The sequence below is a fragment of the Miscanthus floridulus genome, chromosome 4 (genome assembly GCF_019320115.1).
Source record: "Miscanthus floridulus cultivar M001 chromosome 4, ASM1932011v1, whole genome shotgun sequence".
In the NCBI taxonomy this organism is placed as follows: domain Eukaryota; kingdom Viridiplantae; phylum Streptophyta; class Magnoliopsida; order Poales; family Poaceae; genus Miscanthus; species Miscanthus floridulus.
In genome coordinates this window covers 61201436-61226670 of record NC_089583.1, presented here as the reverse complement: position 1 = coordinate 61226670, position 25235 = coordinate 61201436, and the positions used below count along the sequence as shown (strand labels likewise).

General features: G+C 45.9%; 2 protein-coding genes and 1 pseudogene across 5 annotated transcripts; 2 read left to right on the top strand and 1 right to left on the bottom strand.

Annotated features, from left to right (window-relative positions):
* Positions 1–718: 718 nt before the first annotated feature.
* Positions 719–5901, top strand: LOC136548551 (transcription initiation factor TFIID subunit 6-like; annotated as a pseudogene).
* A 1263-nt stretch (positions 5902–7164) lies between these two features.
* Positions 7165–13733, top strand: LOC136549725 (protein FLUORESCENT IN BLUE LIGHT, chloroplastic-like). 4 transcript variants are annotated; one of them, XM_066541118.1, is made up of 7 exons: positions 7165–7398; positions 7521–7779; positions 7867–8087; positions 11044–11222; positions 11446–11605; positions 12557–12877; positions 13197–13733. In XM_066541118.1, exons 1-7 carry the CDS (start codon positions 7260–7262, stop codon positions 13397–13399), a joined length of 1482 nt encoding a protein of 493 aa, XP_066397215.1. In that variant the 5' UTR covers positions 7165–7259; the 3' UTR covers positions 13400–13733. The 4 variants fall into 4 exon arrangements, with proteins under 4 accessions (XP_066397215.1, XP_066397218.1, XP_066397216.1 ...); XM_066541121.1 differs by having other exon boundaries at positions 7165–7424; positions 13197–13731; XM_066541119.1 differs by having other exon boundaries at positions 12557–12810; positions 13197–13380.
* Positions 13734–15153: 1420 nt separating this feature from the next.
* On the bottom strand, positions 15154–21991 carry LOC136548549 (4-coumarate--CoA ligase-like 7). The gene is made up of 4 exons (XM_066540034.1): positions 21742–21991; positions 21461–21603; positions 21293–21357; positions 15154–15512 (listed from the first exon to the last, which is right to left on the bottom strand). The coding sequence occupies exons 1-4, from the start codon at positions 21989–21991 to the stop codon at positions 15284–15286; spliced, it is 687 nt and encodes a 228-aa protein (XP_066396131.1). The 3' UTR covers positions 15154–15283.
* Between the last annotated feature and the right edge of the window lie 3244 nt (positions 21992–25235).

Genomic DNA, 25235 nt, shown 5'->3' with positions numbered 1-25235 from the left:
TGGCGTAGCTTGCAAGCTAAGTTAGCTAGGCTCTCTCTCAGGCTCATGACCCTTCGGTCGGGAGAACCTCTCCTTTGTATGTGCCCTGGCCCCGAACTCTATATAAGGGTAGCCAGGGCACCCTTTTCAGGGATTCTGAGTCCCCTACTCATTCACTCACTGTTCATTGTAGCAGGGCTCCTGAAGCTTTCCTTCGGGCTGCCCGTCTCTTAGCTTTAGCTCTTCTTCCTCTTCCACCATTCTTGCACCCCCCATTGTAAGAACTTTAGAGCGTTCAAGCGAGGCACACGCACTCGACCATTGCCTAGGGTGTGCTTGTGTATGATGTAAGATGGAATTTTGAGGGCTGCATGATGGGATAAACTTGTCAAGTGAGATGGTGTTCGTTTTTCCACTGGTACAACTGGTGGAAAACTCTTTTTTTTTAACTTTCTTTCAACTGATAATTCGAGTTATGCTGCTTAATTAGTTGAGTCCATACAATTCTTTCCCTTTAGCAGAAGATCTGAATGAAGTAAACAGCAGCTCTCTTGAAGGAAAGGATGAGTGGATTTTCATGTGGGGAAATCGGAATTATTCTGTCAAGTGATTTTATCAGCATCACTTTGCAGCTATCAGACCTCCAGTCACCATTCTCTGGATTTGGAAAGCAAAGTGCATACCCAGAATTAAGTTTTTCTCATGGCTCCTTCTGAATGACAAGCTAAATACTAGAAATATGCTGAGGAGAAGAAATAAGTTCCTGGAGGATTACAGCTGTGTCATGTGTGGTAGCAATACTGAAGAAACTTTGGAGCACTTGTTTTTTGACTGTCCTAGTGCTGCAGCTAGATGGTATAAACTTGATATTGTCTGGGATGATGAAGCTGTGATACATCACAAGCTCTTGATTGCCAAAAATGATTTTCCCTTTCCATTCTTCATGGAGGTTTTCATGGTTGCGGCCTGGTGCCTTATGGAATGAACGGAATGCAGTGGTTTTTAATGGGAGGACTCCTTGCTTGAGCTCCTGGAAAGTAGCTTTCAAGAAAGAAATAGTGGTGCACCTCTATAGAATCAAGCCTGTCTTGCATCAACAATAAGTCCCAAACAAATTGGGGTATGCTAGAGTTGAAACCCAGCAGAAGCAATCAAGGTTCAGGCACATGAATAACTATTTTCCAAGCACTCCTATCTAAGGCTAAGTTTTTTGGTATATTCCATCCTTTCAAGTCTCCTTTTATTGTCTCTACCCAAGTCAACTTCGGTCTTCCTCTGTCTCTCTTCACGTTACTATCCTGGCTTAGGATTCCACTATGCACCGGTGTCTCTGGAGGTCTCCGTTGGACATGTCCAAACCATCTCAACCGATGTTGGACAAGCTTTTCTTCAATTGGTGCTACCCCTAATCTATCACGTATATCATCGTTCCGAACTCGATCCCTTCTTATATGACCGCAAATCCAACGCAACATATGCATTTCCACGACACTTATCTGTTGAACATGTCGTCTTTTCGTAGGCCAACATTCTGCACCATACAACATAGCAGGTCTAATCGTCGTCCTATAAAACTTGCCTTTTAGCTTCTGTGTACCCTTTTTATCACATAGGACACCAGATGCTTGGCGCCACTTCATCCACCCTGCTTTGATTCTATGGCTAACATCAAGGCTATGGCTTAATAGCTTGTAATTTTTTCTTTGTTCTTTTTCCTTTTGTTGTACCTTTCTGGCTAACTTCTAGTTAGCCTTGGAACCCTCTTTTTTGGGTCCTCCTCTTTTTATTAATTCAATGCCACCGGGGGGGTGTTATGCCCCACGGTTTCAGTTAAAAAAAAACAGAAGAGTGTCCCACGGCCAGATATTTCATTAGCTAGTGGTTTTCATAATTCACTTCTTTGTGGATACTGTCTGTTCCCTTTCCGCCACCTGCGTTAATTTATGCTAAACTTATAATCACACGTCTTCATGAAACCTTGCAGTCTTACTACTTCTTTTGACATTGTGATGATCCCATTTTCTGTGTTTTGCCTCAGGAATCCATTAAATGTATGCGGCATGCAAAGCGGATTGTTCTGACGGTGGATGATGTTGATAGTGCCCTGGGGCTCAGGAATGTTGAGGTGAATTATCTTCCTATGCTAAAATTTCTGGATACTTGCAATGTAGGTTTGTAGGTCCACTATGCACTTGTGAATTGGTAGCTAATAATTTGTTTCAAAAAAAATGGTAGCTAATAAATTTAGGATCCTTTTTTTTCGTCGTATTGTTTTTCCAAATCATGTCCAGAACTTCCAAAACATGTCACTACAATCATCTTTTAGATTTTGATAAGTAAGGAAACCGTCCACAAAGAAGTAATTTTTGGTTCAGTAAACAATCGAACAAGTAATTTTTGAAGGATGATTCCATATATTTGTTATCTCGAAATTCCATCTCAGAAATCTTTAGCAAAAAATGGTTTTGTACTGGCACATAGTTGTTTTTACTACAGTTGTAATATCGGTTCCTCAGTTCATAGATGTGATTTTCTGACTAGAATTTTCTCAGCATGTGAAGCTCTTTGATTAGCTTCTGTTTGTGTGAAACTGCCTTATGCAATTTTTCGTCATACTTTTATATTGAAGAGTGCCTAAATCCTCTGCTACACCTTATTTTATTTGAACTGACTCTGCTGTTCCATTACTATGGGTTCTCAAATCATCCCGTATATGGATTTGCTTCTGGTGATCCATTGTGTTTTAAGAGAGCTGTTGGGCATAAGGATCTCTTCTATCTCGATGATCGGGAGGTAGACTTCAAAGAGGTAGGGGCAATATTAATGATTATTGAATTTTCGTACCACTTATTTCAAAATCATTCATATGAAATGTTTCTTCCTGGTTGGTGTCATGCACATTATTGGAGCTCCTCTACCTAAAGCCCCACTGGACACATCAGTTGTAGCCCATTGGCTAGCGATTGAGGGGGTACAGCCTGCAATACCGGAGAATCCTGCTATTGATGGTTTGCTCTTTTTGTCCAGAGATTTATAGTCCTTACTTTTGTCCTTGGCAAGGTGTAGTCACATTCTTCTCTAATATTGAGAGAGAAAACACTTGTTGTGACAAATAGCATTTTATTTCAGCAATTGTACCACCAACTGAAAATAAAAGGTCTGACCATGGGAAGGATGATGGATTTCCAGTTGATGTCAAGCTTCCTGTTAAGCATGTATTATCTGGAGAACTACAGGTACTTTGTTGATTATGATACCTTGCATGTATTCCAAGAAACTTATATACCTCTTCACTTTTTGGTTTTGCAGATGTACTTTGATAAATAGCTGAGCTTACTATGAGTAGATCTGATACATCCCTTTTTAAAGAAGATTTAGTGAGCTTGGCAAAAGATTCTGGTCTTCATCCTTTGGTTCCTTACTTTTCCTACTTCATTGCAGACTGAGGTTCTACAGTAGCTTCTTGCTTTTGGTGTTATTTTTTTGAGATGGCATTAAGTGTGTAACCATCTGAATTTCAGGTTACCTAGAGTTTGGGTGATCTTCCTGTTTTATTTGCTCTAATGAGAGTAGTCCAAAGTCTTCTCCGTAATCCACAGATTCATATTGAACCTTATGTAAGTGGTAAACCATAAAGTTTTGATAGTTCATGTGTGTGACTTATTTTGTAGTCATTTTGTATATTCTTCTCATCATATTAGTCCTAAATTAGCAATGATTATCTTGATTTGTAGTTGCACCAGCTGACGCCATCAATGATCACTTGCATTGTTGCAAAAAGGCTAGGGCATAGGCTCTCAGATAACCACCGGGAACTTAGAGACTTCTCTGCCAATTTGGTTTCCTCGGTATGTCAGAGGTGAGTGATATGTGAAGGGTGTCAGTAGGTCCTTTGTATAATTATCAAAATTCAATTCAATTACATTTATGATTTTAACTCCTTGATTCCCATATTATGATCTTAAAGAACAGTTCATACGAAATGTGCTCATGAAAGTGCTTTATCTTAGTTATGCTAATATGCTATCTTTTCGACAGGTTTCAGATGAAGGTTAAGTCAATAATAGTTTGACCACTATTTCATACTATATATATATATATATATATATATATATATATATATATATATATATATATATATATATATATATATATATATATATATAAGATTTTACTATTTTGTGGGATCATGTTATATAAGAAGGGCGGGCCTGGTGCAAGCGGTAGAGTCTTACCGCCTGTGACCGGAAGGTCCCGGGTTCGAGTTGCGGTCTCCTCGTATTGCACCGGCAAAGGTAAGGCTTGTCACTGACACCATTTCCCAGACCCCGCACAGAGCGGGAGCTCTCTGCACTGGGTACGCCATTTTTTTTGTGTGGGATCATGTTATATGTGATATGATCAGTTTCATGGCAGCTTACATCTTCTTTAGCGGAAAACATACCAATAAATCATTGTGTGGCTTTGCTCTGAGTAGACTACGTATTGTGTTCTTTTTAGAGACCAACTGGTAAATAAATATTTTCACTATGCTGTGTGTGGACAGAAGATTTGTTTCAGTTCTATCTTCATGCATTTGTTGGGTGGGTCATGACTTGTTCGTGTCTTATGTGTTCCCCATAAATCCATTTTCTTTTGGAATTGATAGATTCATAGCCTTTTGCATACTTTGCTCATGGAGTGTGAGTCCTTTTCTGAACGATGATCTCTAGCTCTCTTTGCTAATGGTCTTTTATGTATGTAGTAATTGTCTAATTGCCTTAATAATTTTCTCGTGACATTGTTGATCAACTGAAGATGATGGTTTTCAGGTTTGGTCATGTCTATCACAACCTTCAAAATCGGTTAACTAAAACATTGATCCATGCATTTCTTGATCCTGCCAAATCACTGACACAGCATTATGGTGCTGTTCAAGGGATATCTGCATTGGGGCCCAGCGTAGTAGATCCCATTCGAAACTCATTTTTTGTATTAGTTATGCACTGGCTGATTGTTTTTTTTGCTTACCAGATTAGACTTCTTTTGCCCAACCTTGTGACATATATGCAACTTCTTGAGCCGGAACTGCAGCTTGAGAAGCAGAAAAACGAGATGAAAAGGAAGGAAGCTTGGCGTGTTTATGGTGCCTTGCTTGTCAGTTTAGAGTTCTCAGTCAATATAATGTTTACTGTATTTTGGTTCACCAACTATTCCAAGCTAAGTTTCATACCAGTGGGATGCATTTTTTAGTGTGCTGCAGGCAAATGCTTGTATGATCGGTTCAAGTTATTTCCTGGTTTGCTTTCTCCATCGACACGGCCTCTTTTACGGAGCAATAAAAGGGTCTTAACCAACAACCCAAGTAAGTGCTGAATATAAGCACACTATCAATTGAATATATGCACACTAGACACAAGTTGACTGGCAATTAAGTGCCAAATGGTCCTTGTTGTCAGCAACTGAGTTAGTAGAGTTTGAAAGTAAAGAGTATGTTGCTCTGCAAATTTCAGATAAGCGAAAATCTAGCACAAATCTCTGTGCAACTCAGCCACCTCTGAAGAAGATGGCAACAGACGCAACAGCCAACTCCATGGCCTCAGCTACCATGGGAGGAAACATGCAAGGTGCCATGGATGGCTTTTCCAACCAGTTAGCCAACCCTGGCATGATGCAGGCCTCGTCCTCTGGGCAGATGGTGGAGAGCATGCCATCAGCTGCGATCCGGAGAGATCAGGGCAGTGCGATCCGGAGAGATCAGGGCAGTGATCTCGCACAGAGAGTTTCCGCAGTGCTTAGGCAAGCTTGGAAGGAGGATCAGGACACCAGTCATCTCTTGGGGTCTCTGTACGAGGTCTTCGGTGAAGCCATCTTCTCCTTTGTCCAACCACCAGAGATATCCTTGTTTGTGTAGAGAGGAAATGCATAGGCTCTAGGTTTAGTTAATCTACGCCGTTGTACAATTAGGGATATTTTTGTAGAGTTCCTGCCAGTTGTAGTTTACTCAGTTACTGCATGTATTTGTAACATATTCCAGTTATGTATACCGTGCTGCTAAGTTATGGTACTAGTATTTCAAGTCTGTCTATCCAATACATGCATTTTATGGTGGCATTGACAATCAGATGGTATATTTTGCTTTTGTAAGTGCTTACTCTCTTCGACTAAAATAAGTGTCATTCTAGCCTTGTATACTTGTCGCAAACGCAAAATAAGCGTCGTTCTCACACATTTCTCTTCTTCCAATCCATCTTTGTTTTCTCTTCTCTAATACATTTCTATCTATCTTTTTCGTTTCCTGAAATTGACCTGCACTCATCAACATCTTTCAATCTAATAGAAGTGTTGGTGCTTCTCCTTTGGTCAAAGGTTCATGTGGGCTGCCCAAGCAACCAGGATGGGATATTAGATGGGTCATTGGTAATGGGGAGAAGATAAGATGGGTCATTGGTAATGGGGAGAAGATTAGATTCTGGAAGAATAATTGGTTAGGTACTTCAAGTCTAGCAATCCAATATTGGAAGCTTTATAGATTTGTTAATGAGAAAAATAGGTCTGTAGCTAGTTTTATGGGATGGTGTAGACCTTAAATGCACATTAGTATAATGGGGGATGATAATATGCTACAGCTTTGGGATGAGGTCTGTGTTCAGTCACTGTATAAGATAATTAATTTCAGCCGCGATTCTTCATGCTCAATTTCGGCTCTGTTCGCTTGAGCTTATCAGTCAGAATTAGCCTTGCTTTTCAGTCATGGGAATATTATTTTTCTCTCACAACAAATCAGCCCTACAAATCAGCCGCAGCAGCAATAAGTCGTGCCGAACAGCGCCTCCGGTGCAGAAAAGACGTAAACATGAACTGTCCAGGGCTTAGATTTAATATCACATCCTTTCCAGGGTCTTACATGAAAAATGACCCGCTAAAACTAAAAAGAGAATGTGTTCTTACCTTGTCCAGTACGCAATTGTGATGTTTGCCCCCTTTTTTAACTTGGATTTACCCTCGCTTTTTCAGGCGCCGTCTACCCCTGTTTTGTAACACCGTCTTAATATAATGAAAGACAATGATACCTCCGTCCTTTCTCCTTCTCATTCGCTACCCGTTCCACGACAATGGTTGTTCCTGTTCCTATCTTGGCAGTGCCCTTACCACGAGGAAATGACCGCCATAGCACTACTAACCTCGAGCCAGAGCAGCGCCGCGAGGACAGGGGTCGCGCGGCTCACACACCCTCCCAGTCCGTCCTCCTCCAGTTTCATTTTCTTTGGCCACGGATCTCGTCGCCTTCGGTACCTTGGATGCAGTCGCCGGCACGGCGGGGTATCGGGGACCAGCGGAAGTGCGCGCCCGCGCGCCCGGCAAGATCATCCTCGCCGGCGAGCACGCCGTCGTCCACGGCTCCGCCGCCGTCGCCGCCGCCATCGATCTCTACACCAGGTCCTCCCTCCTCCTCCGCCCCACAGGTGCTCCCGCCCACCCTGGCTTCTTCGGTTCTTCGTTTTGTCGCGTCGCCGCCGCTGGTACCCTTCTCACAGCTCCTCTCTCCCGGTGCCACGCAGGAGAGGGTGGCGGCGCTGACTCCGGCGCGGTGGAGCTGTACCTCAGGGACTCGGGCCTCAGCTTCTCGTGGCCGTGCTCACGCCTCCGCGGGGCGCTAGGCGAGGAGATCAGCGCCAACCCCGGGGTTCCGGCGCCGTGCTCCCCTGACCAACTGGCCACCATTGCCAGGCTCTTGGAGGACCAGGAGATACCTGAGGCCAAGATCTGGCTCTCTGCCGGCTTGTCCGCTTTCCTTTTCCTCTACACCTCCATTCTGGGGTTGGTTGCTTCTCCCTTCCCGTTTGCAGTCTGTGCTCACATCATGTTTTTTTCACACATGTGGTTGTTCGCTGTGTTCTTGTGCAGATGCAGGCCTGGCAAGGCAGTGGTGACCTCGGACCTGCCCATGGGTGCAGGGCTCGGCTCGTCGTCGGCATTCTGTGTGTCCATGTCAGGGGCTCTATTGACGGCTGCTGGCGCAGTCAGTGTTGGAGCACACAGGGGTGCTGAGGGGTGGGAGGTGTTGGAGAAGGGTGATCTTGAGCTGGTCAACCAATGGGCGTTCCAAGGGGAAAAGATCATTCATGGCAAGCCTTCTGGCATCGACTCCCCTAGTCAGGATTGCTTCTAGTTCACTTATTTATTTTTTCAAACAACTCCCCTAGTTTACTTATGGTATGTTAGTTATATATGTTCTTGACTTGCACCTACTTATAGATGATGTATCTATGTATTGAAATGAGTAATTTAACCAAAGAAGTCTTGTACTCTTGTTAGTTTTAGGTCTAAGGCATGGAAACCTTTGCAAATGGGTGAACTTAAGTAATTTATTAATAATCATAAGATCATATGAATGTTAATTGCCTTCGTATCATTTCTCCTAAGTTTGTTTTGGTTCACTAAATCTTATGTTTGAAACTATGGAAAATGATCAAATTCAAGAAGGGGGAACTGACAAATCTTGAGTCCAGGAACCCAGTCAAAATGCTTATTACTGACACAAGAGTTGTTGGTAGGAACACAAAGGCCCTGGTTGCTGGTGTGTCTGAAAGAGCATCTAGGCATCCAGATGCTATGGCTTCTGTCTTCCATACAATGGCATCTTTTCCTTCATGGTTTTACAAAATAAACACCATACAACTTATGTGTGATTTCTGTTAATCTTTAACGTTTCAACTCAAAGCTTTTCAGAAATCTGGGTCTTGATATGCATTAATAAAGAATCTGACAGTATAGGAACTTCAGATTCAGAACTACAATGGCCTGTCTTGTACTCCCTCCGTTTGACATCGTAGTTCATTTTGGCTTTGTCCTAAGTCAAATTTCTTTAACTTGGAATGGAGTGTTCATTACTTAATAATATTTAGAATGATTCTGGGTTCCATTCCATCTAATATAGACAAGTTTTTTTTTGTGAATAAATCTATCAATGTGGAAGGACAGGAACTGTAGCTATTCAAATTTCTAAATATCCTTTGATTTCATCATATCTGAGTTTCTGTTCTGTATCTACTTAGAGAATAGTCCTGTAAGTTTTTCATCTGTCTGACCCTTCAATGGTATCTACTTAGAGAATAGTCCTGTAGTTCCAAATCAGGGTAAAATCACAATTAGGCATAACAAACAGGGGCAAAATCGCATGGGCATTCATGTCCTTTTGTACAAAGTTTAACACCGTTAGGGGTGGATGACGGAGCAGGGGCAAATTGGTGCTTCGTGAACGGCACAGTAGGGGTAAATTCACAAAGTCAAAAAAATAGGGGTAAAATCACAATTTCGATACAAAACAAGGGTACAAACGCAAGAGCCCCAACTAAAAAACCATGTACGTGACGATATGAGCCCCTCGCGGGTTTGGTTCCCTCCCTTATCCTATTCCCTCATGGCGCTTCTCCTGCGCCTCGCTGCTCCGTCGGCGCCGCCCCGGCGGAGCTCCGGCGGCAGGGCTTTGCCGCGCGTCGTCCTCCCGGAGTCCATTTCCAGTGAGTGTCCCCCAATTCCTCCTCGGTCCGTTTCCCTCTTTTCCTTGCATGGCCATTCCCTCGTCAATTTCTCGCGGCCTCCGTTCCTATCGTTTCACGCTGGCTTATCCAATCCTGCAATCCATTGCTCCTCTGGGCAGCAGTTACCTCCAGCCCGTGTGCTCTTGTTGTCTCTCTCGCCTCCGAACTGCTGCGCACCGGAGCTGCTCGACGAAATGCTCGCCATCCCCCCTCTCTCTCTCGACTTCGGTTGTTTCTGTTTGTTGCACTTGTGCACTTGTGCGTGTGTCACTGAATGTTACTTCAGGCTGCCGGTCTGCTGTAGTCGTCACAGTGAGGTTTCTAGCAATCGCGGTGATAGGAGCTTTAGGGACTCTGAAATCTTGCTAGAGTGCGAGACGATGTCCCATCGACCATTGTGTACATTTTGGTATTTTGGTTGATCCATTTGCCAATGGCTGCCTAGAGACGTGTTTGATACCAGGTTCACACTTCAATATATAATCTCGAAGTCAGGATGTGTGGGTACACTGCCCATACAGCCTTTATTTTTTTAATCTTGTTTGGGCAGATGACAACTTTTGGCATCCAGATCCTTTCCCCCATAACCATTTGTTGGTGGTGGTAATTTGCTGTGATAGAGGGGCTGTTGTTAAACATGTCGACAATTAACTAGCGTTAGCAAATTTTTCTTGCCCTTTCTTGTGATGTGAGAGAGGAGGGCAGTATTATCCTACGAGGTGTTGTTTGACTTCAGTAATAGGTGTGCTAATGCTTAGCTAGGTGCTTTTGTTAATGTGAGGGGCTCTTATGCAATATGCACTCCCTTTAAAAGGAAATACAGCTTTGACCTTTGAGCATGGTTTTAAAGGCGTCGCCTAGGCGACGCCTAGGCGTCCAGGCGTACCCAGCTCGCCTTGGGAAACAGTGGCGCCTTGTCGCCTAGGCGTCCAGGCGTACCAAGCACTCGCCTGGACGCCTAGCCGCCTTTAAAACATGGCCTTTGAGTAGCCTCCATTCTAAAACTTGCTTCTATCAGGTCCACATCTCTCCATTTCTTTGAACGTGGCAGCATATATCTCTGGCTACTTGCACTATGCGCTTGAAGTAAGTGCTTTTGTAACAAGATCACTCACTTTAAGTTTGTAAAGTCTTTGCTTGCTAGAAGAGTATTGCCATTTGATCTTTAATGTTTCATCCTTGCTTTGTGATTCTGCCTGAAAACCGGGAAAGAAAAATCCCACCTTTTTGTTGCCATTCCCATGCATGTATTATTTCCATAGGTTCACATTGTTAAGTTAATATGGTCATTCTATTGGATAAAATTTAACTTTACACCTGTTTAGTTAACACCACAGTTATGTTGGTCAATTTAATGAAGTATTTGGCAGTATTAAGAATGTGTAAGTTACTGCTCATTTTTGTGTTTTTTTTCTAGAATGTGATGTCACTACTGATCATGATTAACCAAATTTATAATTCATCTTTCTGACAAAGTCATTGCAATACTTACACAATGTGATGCAAAACTTTAAGTAACTAATTCACTTTTGTCATGCAGAACAATCATTTCTTCTTCCTTTACTAGTTGACAGCACTGCAAGTCTGTCCTGTCCTATTAAGTGTTCTGCGGCTCGGCGTGCCCCATCACTGACTTATCACACCGATTCTAGGAATGATGGCATCCATGCAGCTAGTGTATATGGACATGATCTCATGAAATCCATATCTGATCTTCAGGTATGACGGTGAGTCCCTTGCTCTATTTTAAGCATGTATCATCTGTTAACATAACAACCCTTTGATTTGAAATAAGGCTTAAGGGGACTTAACTTTTCCTAATAATTAAAACTAACCTAGTACTGTCTTATTGAACACAGCTTAATTTTTCTGCTTGCAAATTTTGTATGGAAACCTCAGCTATAATGATATGCAACTCATTATTTTCTTATACTTGTCGCAGGAAATTGTATGTTCTTCTTTTAGCAAAGCATGTCTTCTCAGTAGTTGTATCATATATGTTCTACCACCCAGTTGTATAGCAGAACCATGTGAGCAAGCATACTCTCTCCCTAACATGCCTTTGCTGTTCGCAATAGCCATGGTTGGTGCTACTGTTGGAGGTAAGCTCATCACATTCTTAACTTAAAAGAAACTTTCAGGCATAGAACGTTGGTTGGAGCTTGAGAATTGATTGTGGATTTAAGCATGACAATACACAGTGGACGGTTTCCTTACTTCTATGTTTATGTTTTCTAATGATCATCGACATCATCTTTTGTTACAAATGATTTGAATATCTGATCATTAAGAGCACACACTGAATCACTTCTAATTCCAGGGAAATGCAGGAGCATGCTATGCACTCTTGCAAGTTAATACTTGTAAAACACAACTTTTTATGTTTGATTTCTTCTTCCCCAGTTTCTTATTTAGCAGTGCATTTTGTTAAATTTAAAACATATACATAGAAATGCATATTCAGATGCAACAAATACGGAGTGCAAAGAAAATTACATTTAGGAGCATCCTAGTTATTATCATACCTATGTTCGATTGCTTTTTTCCCCAGTTTCCTTATTTAGCAGTGCATTTTTTGTTAAATTTAAACATAATACACAGCAACTGAAACAGATGCAAATGCAACAAAGAAGGAACGCAAAGAAAATTACATTTAGGAGCATCCTAGTTATCTTACCGATTACCCAAGTGACTCCTGCTTTCCTTACTTTCTGCACCCAGTTATTGTGAAAAAGACACCTCATTGTAAATAAGAGGAAATAGGCACCCAAATTTGAGTTGAAGAGGTCTTGAACTTAGGTTCTGGGAGTGTACACCCACACCTCCCACCAACTGACCTCCTACCAATTAGTCTGAAAGAACCGGATTATTTCAACTAATTTCCAGTTTTCTTTTGTATCTGCAACTATTTATGGCATTATAGTCTTTTGTGCTGATTACCTTCCCTGTTTCTTTTGACTATAACTGCGTTGTTGATTTTGCATAGTCGAGACTTTAAGTTTTGTTATATGAATGGTTTCTGCATCATGTTGAACAATTCAGATATCCTGTAGGGCTCCTTGCGAGACAGAGGAGAGGGGAGCTTGCACGTCTAAATGATCAATTACGTCAGATAAATGCTGCACTGAGAAGACAAGCCAAGATTGAATCTTATGCTCCTGCCTTGAGCTATGCCTCAGTTGGTAGTAAGATACCAGAATCAGAAGTTATTGTTGATCCTCAGAAAGAGCGCCTAATTGCATATCTCAGGACTGGGAAGAACTATCTGAGAAACCAAGCTCCTGACAAGGCATTTCCTGAGTTTAAGGCAGGTCTTGATCTTGCACAATCTTTAGGTGATCATGTTGAAGAGAAGAAGGCAGCACGAGGATTAGGTTTGTTCATTATTTTGTGAAACTATAGTTTCATGGTTTGGTTTCACAGATAGTTTCATGGAATTGTGAGAATCTTCCTTTTTTTATTTGGTTAAATGCTACATGGTATGCAAGAGTACAAGTTCAAAAATGATAACGAAGGAAAATGTTTTCAGGCATGTTTAACCAAGTTAAAAATTGATCATATAAACATAATAGAATTGTTGTGTCCCCCATAAAAACTTAAAGTTCTTTTTCCCCTCGCCATTCAGCAAAAATGCAAACCACAGACAGTCTGATGTGTTTGTGAAAAGTAACGAAGTTGCTTTGCATTCTCCAGGGGCATCCTTGCAAAGACAAGGCAAGTACAAGGAAGCCATAAATTATCACTCCATGGTGCTAAACATCTCCAAGATGACCGGAGAGGATGTAGGTGTCACTGAAGCATACGGAGCAATAGCGGATTGCTACACCGAGCTTGGTGAGCTCGAGAAGGCAGGCAAGTTCTATGACAAGTACATAGCAAGATTGGAGAATGAATGAGAACAACAGCGCTGATTGGAAAAATCTGTGAGAGCAAAGACAAAGACAACGCTAATCGTGTCTCTGCCCTTTTTCGCTTGCCATGTATTCTACTGTAGATGTGCAGATCCCAGCTGGAACTGATGTTTGTTATTACGATTCAAGTTTCTTTTTGGCGGAATTATCTAAGATGTTTAGGTACAGATCAGTATCATGCCGTGTACGTAGTTGTTTTGATAATTAGTGGCTCAATGGTCCGTACAGGCACTCTTGTCAATATGCTATTTGTGCTGGTTTAATTTTGTAGTTTTGCTATATCATGCCTAGGTGAAAATCTTTCATCCTACACCTGAATTTTTGGCTTTCCGTTTCTTTTCCTCTTTTTTTTTTTCGTTCTTAAATAACATGCATGGAATAAACTAAGATTCCAGCGAAATTTTTCCCTCCCACACATCAATTTTATTTACTGTCAATATATGCTGAATTTACATTTAACTTGTATTAGAGTTAATGTGGTTATTTTGGTACAATTACATGGTATATTTGGGTGAAAAGTCTTCTATCCCACACTCCAATTTTAGTTACTGTAAACTTATGTTCGATTTACACTTAACTTGCACTAGAGTTACGGTGATTATTTTGGTGTAATTTCTAGATAGAATTGGTGTAACTAAAAATTTGGGTATGGGGAATGAACATTTCACCCAATTCTTACAACACATTTTTAATATAGGTGTGAAACTTTCTCTAAAACCTTTTTTTCTTATAACATGCTCATAAACTAGTAGAGAATTTTCACCTGAGTAGTCTTTGGCAATCAAAGATACGTGGTCTGGAAACTGGACTTTGACATTCGGAAAATTGAAACTTGAGTATCAAAGGCAACTTTTCAAGTTTCAACATGTGTGCTTGAAGATGCGCTTTGAGCAAATTTCAACGAAACTAAATACATAGCATTCCTAGGACCGTAAATTGATCATTGCTATGTAACATCCAAATAAATAAATATCTCATTAGTTAAATTGGCATGCGTGATCTTAGCTACTAAGTCTCCCCATTCATCGAGTTTATCCTCCACTAGAGCTCTCCGGAATGAAATATTCAATGGCGTTGATCTCATAACATTGGTCACTATATCATGCGGACCCCACTCAATGTCATGTTTCTTTGTATTTTTTTCTATTAAAATGACAACACAATTAATAGAACTAACATGTATACTGAGGTCTCAGGGATGCAAGGAAACCAATGCTGTAAGTCTGGAGAAAAAAAAAATTAAGTCAAAACTGCAAAACAGAAAAAGAAAATAGCACGGGACAGTCTGCATCTCTGAAAAATGAGACAACTGAGCTGAAGCCACCGTGCAATTACAAGGACCGGATTGTCCAACGAAGAAGAGCAGAGGAACGGACAATGGCTAGACAAAAGATGATGAACATGCATGTTTCTTAAGAGAAAGAGAGCAACGCACATTCAGAAATCCACCGAGACAGTCAACAGGTCCATTCAGAAAACTATTTTGTGGGTGGCCTGCATACTGACATACTGTCCACTCCACTGCAGCTCAACAGGCATGCAGGATTCAGGTAGAGTGCAGCTCAACAGGCGTGAGATAGAATACAAGTGTTTTTTTATCTACTTGCATTGGTGGGCATCATTAGTAGAGCCACACGTTGTGACATAATTAAGGTGCCTGCTTCAACCAAACCGATGTCCAGAATTCTACTTTGGGGGAAAGAAAAAAACTGACATGTAACACTGTTCATGCCCTTTGGTCCAGATTTTACTTCTGTATATAGATAGAATTCCACAGCATGTCATTATTATTCTTTCAGTTCAAAAATCGTGCTCAAATTCTCTTTGCACACAATCTCTGTCTCATGCACACATGCAAGTAAAGAAGAATTACATTCTAGAGACAACCCCAGTCTGCACATGGTTGGTCAGCTGCCTCCTCAGTATCTTCCCAGCCGGAGACTTGGGAATGGACTCAACGAAGAGCACCTTGCGGATCTTCTTGTAAGGCGCCACCCGCTTTGCGACGTGGTCCATTACTTGAGCCTCCGTGACCTTGCTACCAGGCTGCCTGACCACAAGCGCCACCGGTATCTGCCCTGCCTCCTCATGAGGATACCTGTAAACAAATTCAGTGAAACCATGAACTCTGCAGATGATGATATATAACTGAGCATGTTTTGCAACTCTGCCAATGTGTGTGTGTTGTAGTGGACTCACGGCATGACTTGTTGGATAAGCCTGATGCCGGATTGTGCATAGTAGCTGTTTCTTTTCAGTTTCGTCAGTAGCTATTCTTAAGCGTTTTCAGTTTCAGTAGCTAAGTTTAGCCTGTGCGCATGCAGCCGCTCGCTCCAGCTCGCCATGCGCGCTAGCTTCACGGCACGTCCCAACGGTGTGGGATGGCACTTCGTGAGCACGAACGTGCCGTGATTTTCGCAGCCACTAAGGCTTGTAAGTTTGTTTATATTCAGAAATCTAATACAGAAAACGTTGCCACTTGGTAACACCAAAACTACTCTATGTCCTCTGTGTTCTTGCGTGCGTTCTCTGTTCATCTCGTCGGCAATTGTTTTCTAACAATTGGTACCGGAGCCAGGTTACGCCGTCGCCATGTCGTCGCAGCCTCCGCCCGACAAGTCGAAGGCCCAGGGCGACATCTCCGGCGAGAAGAAGGAAGCCAAGCCGTCGCGTTCGCCGCCTCGACGTCGGCGCGGCCGCTCCAGCCGCTCGCGCACCCGGGACGCCGGGGAGTGCATCATCGAGCGCATCATCGAGCGACCGTCCGCGAACGTCTCCTGGCCGATGCTCACCCGGACAAATTATTCCGAATGGGCGTTGGTGATGATGGTGAACTTCCAGACTCTCAGGGTCTAGGAGGTTGTCCGGGACGGCATCAACGACGAGCACGACGACGAAGAGTACCACGACGATCGAGTTGCCATGGCCGGAATCCTGCGTTCGGTCCCCGCTGAACTATGGAGCACACTCGCCCGCAAGCCCACGACGATGGAGGCGTGGGAGACCATCAAGAGTCTGCGGATCGGCGACGAGCGCGCACGCGACGCCAGCGCGCAGCAGCTACGCCGCGAGTTCAACTCCATCTCCTTCAAGGAAGGGGAAACCGTCAGCGAGTTCGGCCTCCGCATCGACACGCTCGCCACCAACCTCCGCACGCTCGGGGACGAGATCACCGACTCCAAGGTGGTGAAGAAGCTGCTGCAGGTCGTCCCGGAGAGCCTCAACCAGCGGCAGTCTCCATCGAGATGTTCATGAACTTGAACACGACCAAGGTGGAGGACGTAGTCGGGAGGCTGCGCGTGTTCGAGGAACGAGCCAAGCCGAAGCAAGTCACGGACGCCATGGGGCGCCTGATGATGTGCGAAGAGGACTGGGAGGCCCGCCGCAAGGGGCGTCACGAAGGGGAGAACTCCGGCGGCGGCGGCGGTTCCAGCAACCGCAGGCAAGTCCAAGGGACGCGGTCGCGGGCGCGGCGGCTCGGGGTCCTCAGGGCATGATGGCCGCACTGGCCAGAACATGAACGCTGGGAACGCTGGTGGCGGGAAGCCACCACCCAGCGACCGCTGCAAGAACTGTGGCAACACGGGCCACTAGGCCAAGGACTGCCGCAGCAAGAAGAAGGTGGCAGCCCACGTCGCGGAGGCGCACGGCGATGAAGAAGAACCGGCGCTCATGCTGACCATGGTGGAACTGGATGCGGGCGACGTCATTGCGCCTGCGCCAACGGCACCACCAGCGACGGGCGTCGCACACCACGTCGAGCTGAACGAGGCCAAAGTCTTCGGCCAGTTCGAGGGCGAGGCCGATGAGGCGGCCGGGCGCTGGCTGCTTGACATGGGAGCAACTAACCATATGACAGGTGTGCGCAGCGCTTTTGCCAAGCTCAGCCCCGACGTCTCTGGGACGGTGCGTTTCGGCGACGGCTCGGTGGTGAACATTGAAGGACGAGGCACGGTGCTTCTGGCATGCAAGTCAGGCGAGCACCGCACACTCACTGGCGTGTACTACATCCCGCGTCTCACTGCCAACATCATCAGTGTCGGGCAGTTGGACGACACTGGGAGTAAGGTCGACATCGAGCACGGTATCCTGCGCGTTTCGGCGACGGCTCGGTGGTGAACATTGAAGGACGAGGCACAGTGCTTCTGGCATGCAAGTCAGGCGAGCACCGCGCACTCATTGGCGTGTACTACATCCCGCGTCTCACTGCCAACATCATCAGTGTCGGGCAGTTGGACGACGCCGGGATTAAGGTCGACATCGAGCATGGTATCCTGCGACTCTTCGACCCCGACCGCCGCCTCCTCGCCAAGATCAAGTGCTCACCAAATCGCCTCTACTACCTCGACGTCCACATCGCCCACCCCGTGTGCCTGGCGGCGTGCGCCAGCGAGCCGGAGTGGCTCTGGCATGCCCGCTACGGGCACCTGAAGGACGAGGCACGGTGCTTCTGGCATGCAAGTCAGGCGAGCACCGCGCACTCACTGGCGTGTACTACATCCCACGTCTCACTGCCAACATCATCAGTGTCGGGCAGTTGGACGACGCCGGGAGTAAGGTTGACATCGAGCACAGTATCCTGTGACTCTTCGACCCCGACCGCCGCCTCCTCGCCAAGATCAAGCGCTCACCAAATCGCCTCTACTACCTCGACGTCCACATCGCCCACCCCGTGTGCTTGGCGGCGTGCGCCAGCGAGCGGGAGTGGCTCTGGCATGCCCGCTACGGGCACCTGAACTTCTAGGCTCTGCGTCGACTGAGCCGTGAGTCCATGGTGCGCGGAATACCACCGATTGATCGGGTGAACCAGCTGTGCGATGCTTGTCTGGTTGGGAAGCAGAAGAGGGGGCCGTTCCCGCAGCAGGCCTCCTGGCGCACCGACGAGCAGCTGGAACTCGTGCACGGCGACATCTGTGGACCGATCGAGCCTGCCACGCCAGGTGGCAAGAGGTACTTCCTTCTGTTGATCGATGACATGAGTCGCTTTATGTGGCTTACCTTGATCACCAGCAAGGATGAGGCAGCCGCGGCCATCAAGAAGTTCAAGGCCCGTGCAGAGCTGGAGAGCAGGCGCAAGCTCCGAGCCCTACGCACTGACCGGGGCGGGGAGTTCACGTCCATCGAGTTTGGCGAATTCATGGCGGAACATGGCGTCCACCGGTAGCTGACAGCCCCCTACACGCCCCAGCAAAACAGGGTTGTCGAGCACCGGAACCAAACTGTGGTTGCCACCGCTCGCAGCATGATGAAGGCAAAGGGCGTTCCCGGGAGGTTCTGGGGAGAAGCCGTGCACACCGCGGTCTACCTCTTGAATCGCTCCCCCACGAAGGCGCTGAATGGAGTGACGCCTTATGAATCCTGGCATGGCGAGCAGCCGTCTGTCCATCACCTGAGGACATTCGGTTGTATCGGCCATGTCAAAGATGTTCGGCCTCACCTCAAGAAGCTGGCTGATCGTTCGACGCCGATGGTGCTGCTCGGTTACGAACAAGGGAGCAAGGCGTACCGGCTCTATGATCCTGCTGGTGTGTCCCGCGACGTTGTTTTTGACGAGAACGCGAGCTGGGACTGGGAGTCTGCATCGACTCCGGCTCAGGGCGCTAAGCCATTCAGCGTCGAGTACATGGTCCTGCCTATCAGCGGCAGGACACCGGAGCCATCTACATCACCGACGTCGCCAACTCCATCAAGCCCCGCACCTGCGCTGTCTCCATCGGGCTCACCGACTCCCATCGCGGCGTCTGAACACACCCTAGGCGCTGCATCCTCTGCTGCTCCGGCTTCTCCGCAGGACGGCATCGAGTTTGCGACGCCACCGTCGTTCGACGACGCTCTGGACGCGGACGTGGATGACTCCGAACCCCAACGCTACCGGCTTGTCGACAACATCCTTGGCGAAGGAGCTCTCCCTGGGTATGCACCCCAGCCACTTGACTTTGATGAAGTCCATGCTGTCAGTGCCAAGGAACCAGGCTCGTTCGAGGAGGCGGAGCATGCGCCGGAATGGCAGCGTGCCATGAAGGAGGAGATGGACGCCATCATCGGCAACGGGACTTGGAGCCTCACCGTCCTGCTGGTCACCGCGCCATTGGCCTCAAGTGGGTCTATAAGGTGAAACGTGACCAGTGGGGCGCCATCGTCCGTCACAAGGCGCGTTTGGTGGCAAAGGGGTACGTCCAGCGCTAGGGGGTGGATTTCGAAGAAGTGTTCGCACCCGTGGCTCGCCTCGAGTCTGTCCGCCTCATGCTCGCCATCGCCGCGCACGGGAGCTGGCCAGTTCATCACATGGATGTGAAATCGGCTTTCCTCAATGGAGATCTGAAGGAGGAAGTCTACGTCGCTCAACCACCTGGCTTCGTCGACAAGCATAGCCCCGGCAAGGTAGCTGCGCCTTCACAAGGCGTTGTACGGGCTGCGCCAAGCTCCCCGCGCGTGGAATGTCAAGCTGGATGCCACACTGCTCTCACTCGGCTTCAGGCGCAGCGAGAATGAGCATGGGGTGTACACGCGCGGAAGGGGCCAGAAGAGGCTGATCGTTGGCATTTATGTCGATGATCTCATAATCACAGGTGGTGATGTGGATGAGCTCCAGGCGTTCAAGGATGATATGAAGGCACGGTTCCAGATGAGTGACCTTGGTGCCCTCTCGTACTATCTTGGTATTGAGGTGCACCAGGCTCGCTCAGGGATCACAATCTCTCAAGAACGCTACGCACTCAAGCTGTTGGAGCGAGCTGGGATGCTGGGCTGCAACCCCACCTCGACTCCAATGGAGCCACGCCTCAAGCTGCTCAAGGAGAGCACCGCTGCGTCTGTCGACGCCACAAACTACAGGAGTATCGTCGGAGGCCTCAGGTATTTGCTCCATACCCGCCCTGATCTCTCATTCAGCGTGGGCTATGTGAGCCGTTTCATGGAGGCTCCCACGGAAGAACACCAGGCTGCCGTCAAGCGCATACTGCGCTACCTGGCGGGGACGGTCAGGCTGGGCATTCATTACAAGACGGGCAACAAGAAGGAGCTGCCGCTGTTGCATGGCTTCAGCGACAGTGAACCTTGCCGGTGATGTCAATGATCGCAAGAGCACCGGCGGGGTAATCTACTTCCTCGGAGATGGGCCAATTTCCTGGCAGTCCAGCAAACAGAAGGTGGTGGCCCTCTCGTCGTGTGAAGCGGAGTATATCGCGGCGGCGACCGCGACATGTCAAGGTGTGTGGTTGGCTCGGCTTCTTGCAGATTTGCTCAACGTAGAGGCCAGAGCACCGACACTAAGGGTGGACAACAAGTCTGCCATCTCCTTGATCAAGAACCCTGTGCACCATGACCGGACTAAGCATATCGACGTGAAGTATCACTATGTCCGGGAGTGTGCAGAAGGAGGTCTGATCGATGTTCAGTTCATCGGAACAGCTGAGCAGCTAGGTGACATTCTGACGAAAGCACTCGGCCGCCTGAAGTACGAAGAGCTCAAGAGCAAGATTGGCCTCACCAAACTCCTTCCCGGCAGCAGGGCTTAGGGGGTGATTTGTTGGATAAGCCTGATGCCAGATTGTGCATAGTAGCTGTTTCTTTTCAGTTTCGTCAGTAGCTATTCTTAAGCGTTTTCAGTTTCAGTAGCTAAGTTTAGCCTGTGCGCATGCAGCCACTCGCTCCAGCTCGCCATGCGCGCTAGCTTCACGGCACGTCCCAACGGTGTGGGATGGCACTTCGTGAGCACGAACGTGCCGTGATTTTCGCAGCCACTAAGGCTTGTAAGTTTGTTTATATTCAGAAATCTAATACAGAAAACGTTGCCACTTGGTAACACCAAAACTACTCTGTGTCCTCTGTGTTCTTGCGTGCGTTCTCTGTTCATCTCGCCGGCAATTGTTTTCTAACATGACTGCGGCACCGATAACTTCCGGCAACGACTGCAGGACAAGCTCCAGCTCTGCAGGTGGAACCTGCAGCGATGAATACATACACCCAGATCATCATCAGTCTGAAACTGCAAGGGTGACAATATATGTGCTTTGAAAACAAGACCAAATTAAACTGCAAACTAACCTGATAGCCCTTGTACTTGAGCTCTTTCAGCCTGTCCACCACGAACAAGAAGCCGTCCTGGTCGATGTAGCAAAGGTCCCCAGTCCTAAGCCAGCCTTCAGAATCAAAACTAGTAGCGTTGGCCTCCTCGTCGCCAACATATCCTGCAATTCAGAACATTTTTTGAGCTGAAAAACATGAGAAAGAAAGAAAAAAAATCTTAATCCAGCCGCAGAACAGCACGGCTTATCATGCATCTTTGGATCTGGTGGTTACCAGTAGGGATCCTAGCTAGTCATTACCAGTCATGACGGCAAGCCCTCTCACCAGAAGCTCGCCTTCCTGGCCAACGGACAGGGCTTTGCCGGTCACGTGGTCCACGATCTTCACCTCCACGTTCTCCGAGAGACGGCCGGCGGAACCGATGCGGGCGCACTCCTCCGGGCTGATCATCAGCGATATGCCACCAGCCTCAGTTGAACCGTAGCCCTGAAAGAAATGAAGCCACCGATGCAACTCTCTTCTCAGTTCCATTCCAAAGGAAAACTGCATGCATGTTTTCTTGACCGGATGGGGGTAAAGTCTTTACGAACCAATGCCTTTTGGACTGTGACAAATTTTCTTTGTAACAAGAGAGGTGCTAGATTCTTTGATGCTGAACCATTGATGCACGCAGCTACAGTGATACAAGGTGCCTATCACCTATATGTAGGGATGAAAACGGATCGGATACGGACGGATATCACTGATATTATATTTGTTTTCATATTTCTGTCCGGATTCGGATTCGAATACGGATAGTGTCAACTATGTCGGATAGGATACGATTGGATATCGACATCATAAATATACGATTTGAGTATTCGGATATGGATACGGTATCGGATATCCAATATCCGGACTCGGATACGGACAGATCTCAACCCTTCTAAATGAATTCGATTTCGAATACAGTCGAAAAATATCGGTACCGTTTTCATCGCTACCTATCTATATGTCTCCTTTGCCGAGGACATTTCAGCGTGGACGACGTCGGAGGTTGGACCCCGGCAATAAACAGATGCCATTCATATGGCGACCACCTACCAGATCAAATAATTCTCTCTTTCTCTGTTTCTTCAGAGTTATAAGTACACCAGTATTTTTGCTAATGTAAATGATAGAAAAAAAAGCTTGGCTCTCATGTAAACAATAAGTAGATAAGGGCAGGACCATCTCTACAATTTTGAAGGCTCTTAAACTATCTCCAACAACAACACCCAAAATATAAGACCCATTCAACGCTTGGGTAGTGCTACAATCAAAGGATTCAATATCAATTCGACATCCTCTCCAACAACAAGATCCAAAAGAGAATTCTTTGTACAAATAGGTTTCTAGGAGAGAGGATACTCATATTTGGGTTGTGCCTTTCAGGTAACCCAAAATAGATCTCCCGTATAGATGCTCTGTTAGAGACTGATTTTATATCTTCTGCTACCCATTTTAGGTTTGAATATCCATATAGGTCACCTATTGGACAGTCTTATCAAGCAAGATGGTAAGGGGCCATTAAACTAATTTTTCGAAACACCAGATAGTGTAGACAATATCTATCATGGAAAATAAATATACAGAATAGAAAATTTAGAACAGTCTTTACCATAATAATTTAATATAAAAAAGTAGTAGAAAATAATACAAGAAAAACAATAAAACAAATAAGATACGCCTACCTACGCCTAAGCTAGTCGATGGCCTGTAGCACTTGAATTTTTTTTTAATTTTAACACTTTTTGTAAACTAATTTTAAATCTAATATTGTCGTTTTTTTAAAACTAACACTTTTTGCCGCGTCTATTGCCCTGGCGTGGCCAAATACCTGTGCCGCGCCATCCATGGTGGCGCGGCAGCGGGCTGACGTGGCGACGACCGGAATCGCGACCGGTGACGTGGCAGGGCTCTGCCGCGCCACCGATCTTGGCGCGGCAGTGCCGCGCCCTGATTCGTGGCGCGACAGAGTCGAATAAAACCCCCGTGGCCAATCCCGCTGCCCGAGCAGCAAGGCTGCCTGGCCGCCTCGCCCACGTCCGCCCGCGCCAGCCAGCCGCCAAGCACGCCGGCCACCGCGCCACGAACGTCAGCAGCCCGCCCCCACCCAGCCCTCCATTGCCGCCTCCCTCCCTTCCCTTCCATTCCCCGGCCGCCTCCCTCCCTCCTCGTCCTTGTTCAAGGTAACGACGCACATTTTATTTTCGTTTGAACGGTGGATAGGATATTATGAATGGGAGTTAAGGTTAGGAGAAAAATTATGTTTGGGAACTATGGTCTACAGTTTGAAGGAAGATATTAGTTTGATTTTGTCACTGTTAAGGTTAATTATTTAGTTAGAAGTATATTTACCATGTATTTTTTTATTGCTATAATTGTCGGTTATATTATTTTAGTTGTATTGCAAATGATTATATTTTACATTAATTTGCGTTGTTTTAATTGATGTTTAATTTGAACCGTTTTATTAGATGGAAGACATGTTTCGGGAGCAGTTATGGCGAAAATGGGGTCATCCTATAGAATTGTATCCCGACGAGTCTAGCAAAGATGCCCCTGTCCCTCCTGAACTCCCTGTCCCTAACTGTGACCGTGGTCACCTGGCCGACGTGTTTCAATCGAGACATCCAGACACAGCGGCTCATTGCTTCTACACATGCAGTCATTTTAATGTAAGTAATTATTTCCGTATGTTTTTTTTCTTCATTTGTATTACTAGGTTACTAATATTTTGTTGGAATTTTGTTGTGTAGGCCCATGAGAGGTGCTTTTTCTTTCAGTGGATCGACGGTGCAGACAAGTTTGACCCCAGGTACCTACTTTTCGATGATTGGTGGAGAGAGCGACATCCACGAGAGCACTTCGAGGGGTGGGTTCCACCTCCCCCTAACCCCCCTCCAATGACGGCTAAGGAGAAGCACTTAGCCGTAGTTAGACGACTCGAGGAACCTTCTCTATGCCATTGCGGAGACCGAGCCATGATAAACTCTGATAATACGTTGGAGTTTGTTTGTCCAAACAATCATGAAGTAAGTGCAAAGTGTATGTGTTGAAATATTGAGCTATATGTGTCATGTACTAATGTCACGTTATTTAGGTGTATTCAATGTCGAAGTGTTGTTTCAAGGAGTGGTTGTATGGTCCTAAGAACAAATGGCCCGAAGAACCTCCAAAAGCAAAGCAAAAGAAGAAAGAAAGGTTAATGTACAAAGCACCGTTAGTCAAGTGTGAATGTGGTGTTAAATCCAACTACGGTCTAGTCCCTTCGGAGCTTGGAATAGACCATTATTGCGACCATATGATTGACTATGATGAGGTTGGTTATTTTTATGGTAACCATGAAATCATATTTTGTTTCTTTTGCTAAGACATATATGATATAATTTATCAGTTTGAACAGAGCACTAGAAAATGCAGGTGGGAATGTTATGATGGTCAAGCTAAGTTCTTGGATGAACTGAAGGGGAAGCAAGTAATTGCACGAAAGAGAGGATATGGACCTGACTACGTCAACCTTTTCGTTAAACATCACAAAGACAAGATGCGTGAGTTTGCTAGACAGCGTGGTATTTATAACCCGATCGACGTTGGGCTTGTCAAATGGGGATTGGAGAGATGGATGACATTAGAGGAGGAGAGGACAAGGAAGGAGGCAAGGGAGGAGACAAGAGTATAGATGTAGGTCTTGAACGAGCATGTTGTTTCATTATGTGCAAGTGAGTGCTTGGAAGCCTTTTTTTCGTTGTATGATTTTAAATGTAATATA

Excerpts from the sequence above, each read along its gene's own strand:
- LOC136549725 (XM_066541118.1), top strand. The coding sequence starts at position 7,260 with ATGCAGTCGCCGGCACGGCGGGGTATCGGGGACCAGCGGAAGTGCGCG. Across the intron at positions 11,606-12,556 it reads GGTTGGTGCTACTGTTGGAG|GGCTCCTTGCGAGACAGAGG; the intron begins GTAAGCTCATCA and ends GATATCCTGTAG. Across the intron at positions 12,878-13,196 it reads GAAGGCAGCACGAGGATTAG|GGGCATCCTTGCAAAGACAA; the intron begins GTTTGTTCATTA and ends TGCATTCTCCAG.
- LOC136548549 (XM_066540034.1), bottom strand. The coding sequence starts at position 21,991 with ATGCAGTTTTCCTTTGGAATGGAACTGAGAAGAGAGTTGCATCGGTGG. Across the intron at positions 21,604-21,741 it reads AGGGCTTGCCGTCATGACTG|GATATGTTGGCGACGAGGAG; the intron begins GTAATGACTAGC and ends TCTGAATTGCAG. Across the intron at positions 15,513-21,292 it reads GTTATCGGTGCCGCAGTCAT|GTATCCTCATGAGGAGGCAG; the intron begins GTTAGAAAACAA and ends ATTTGTTTACAG.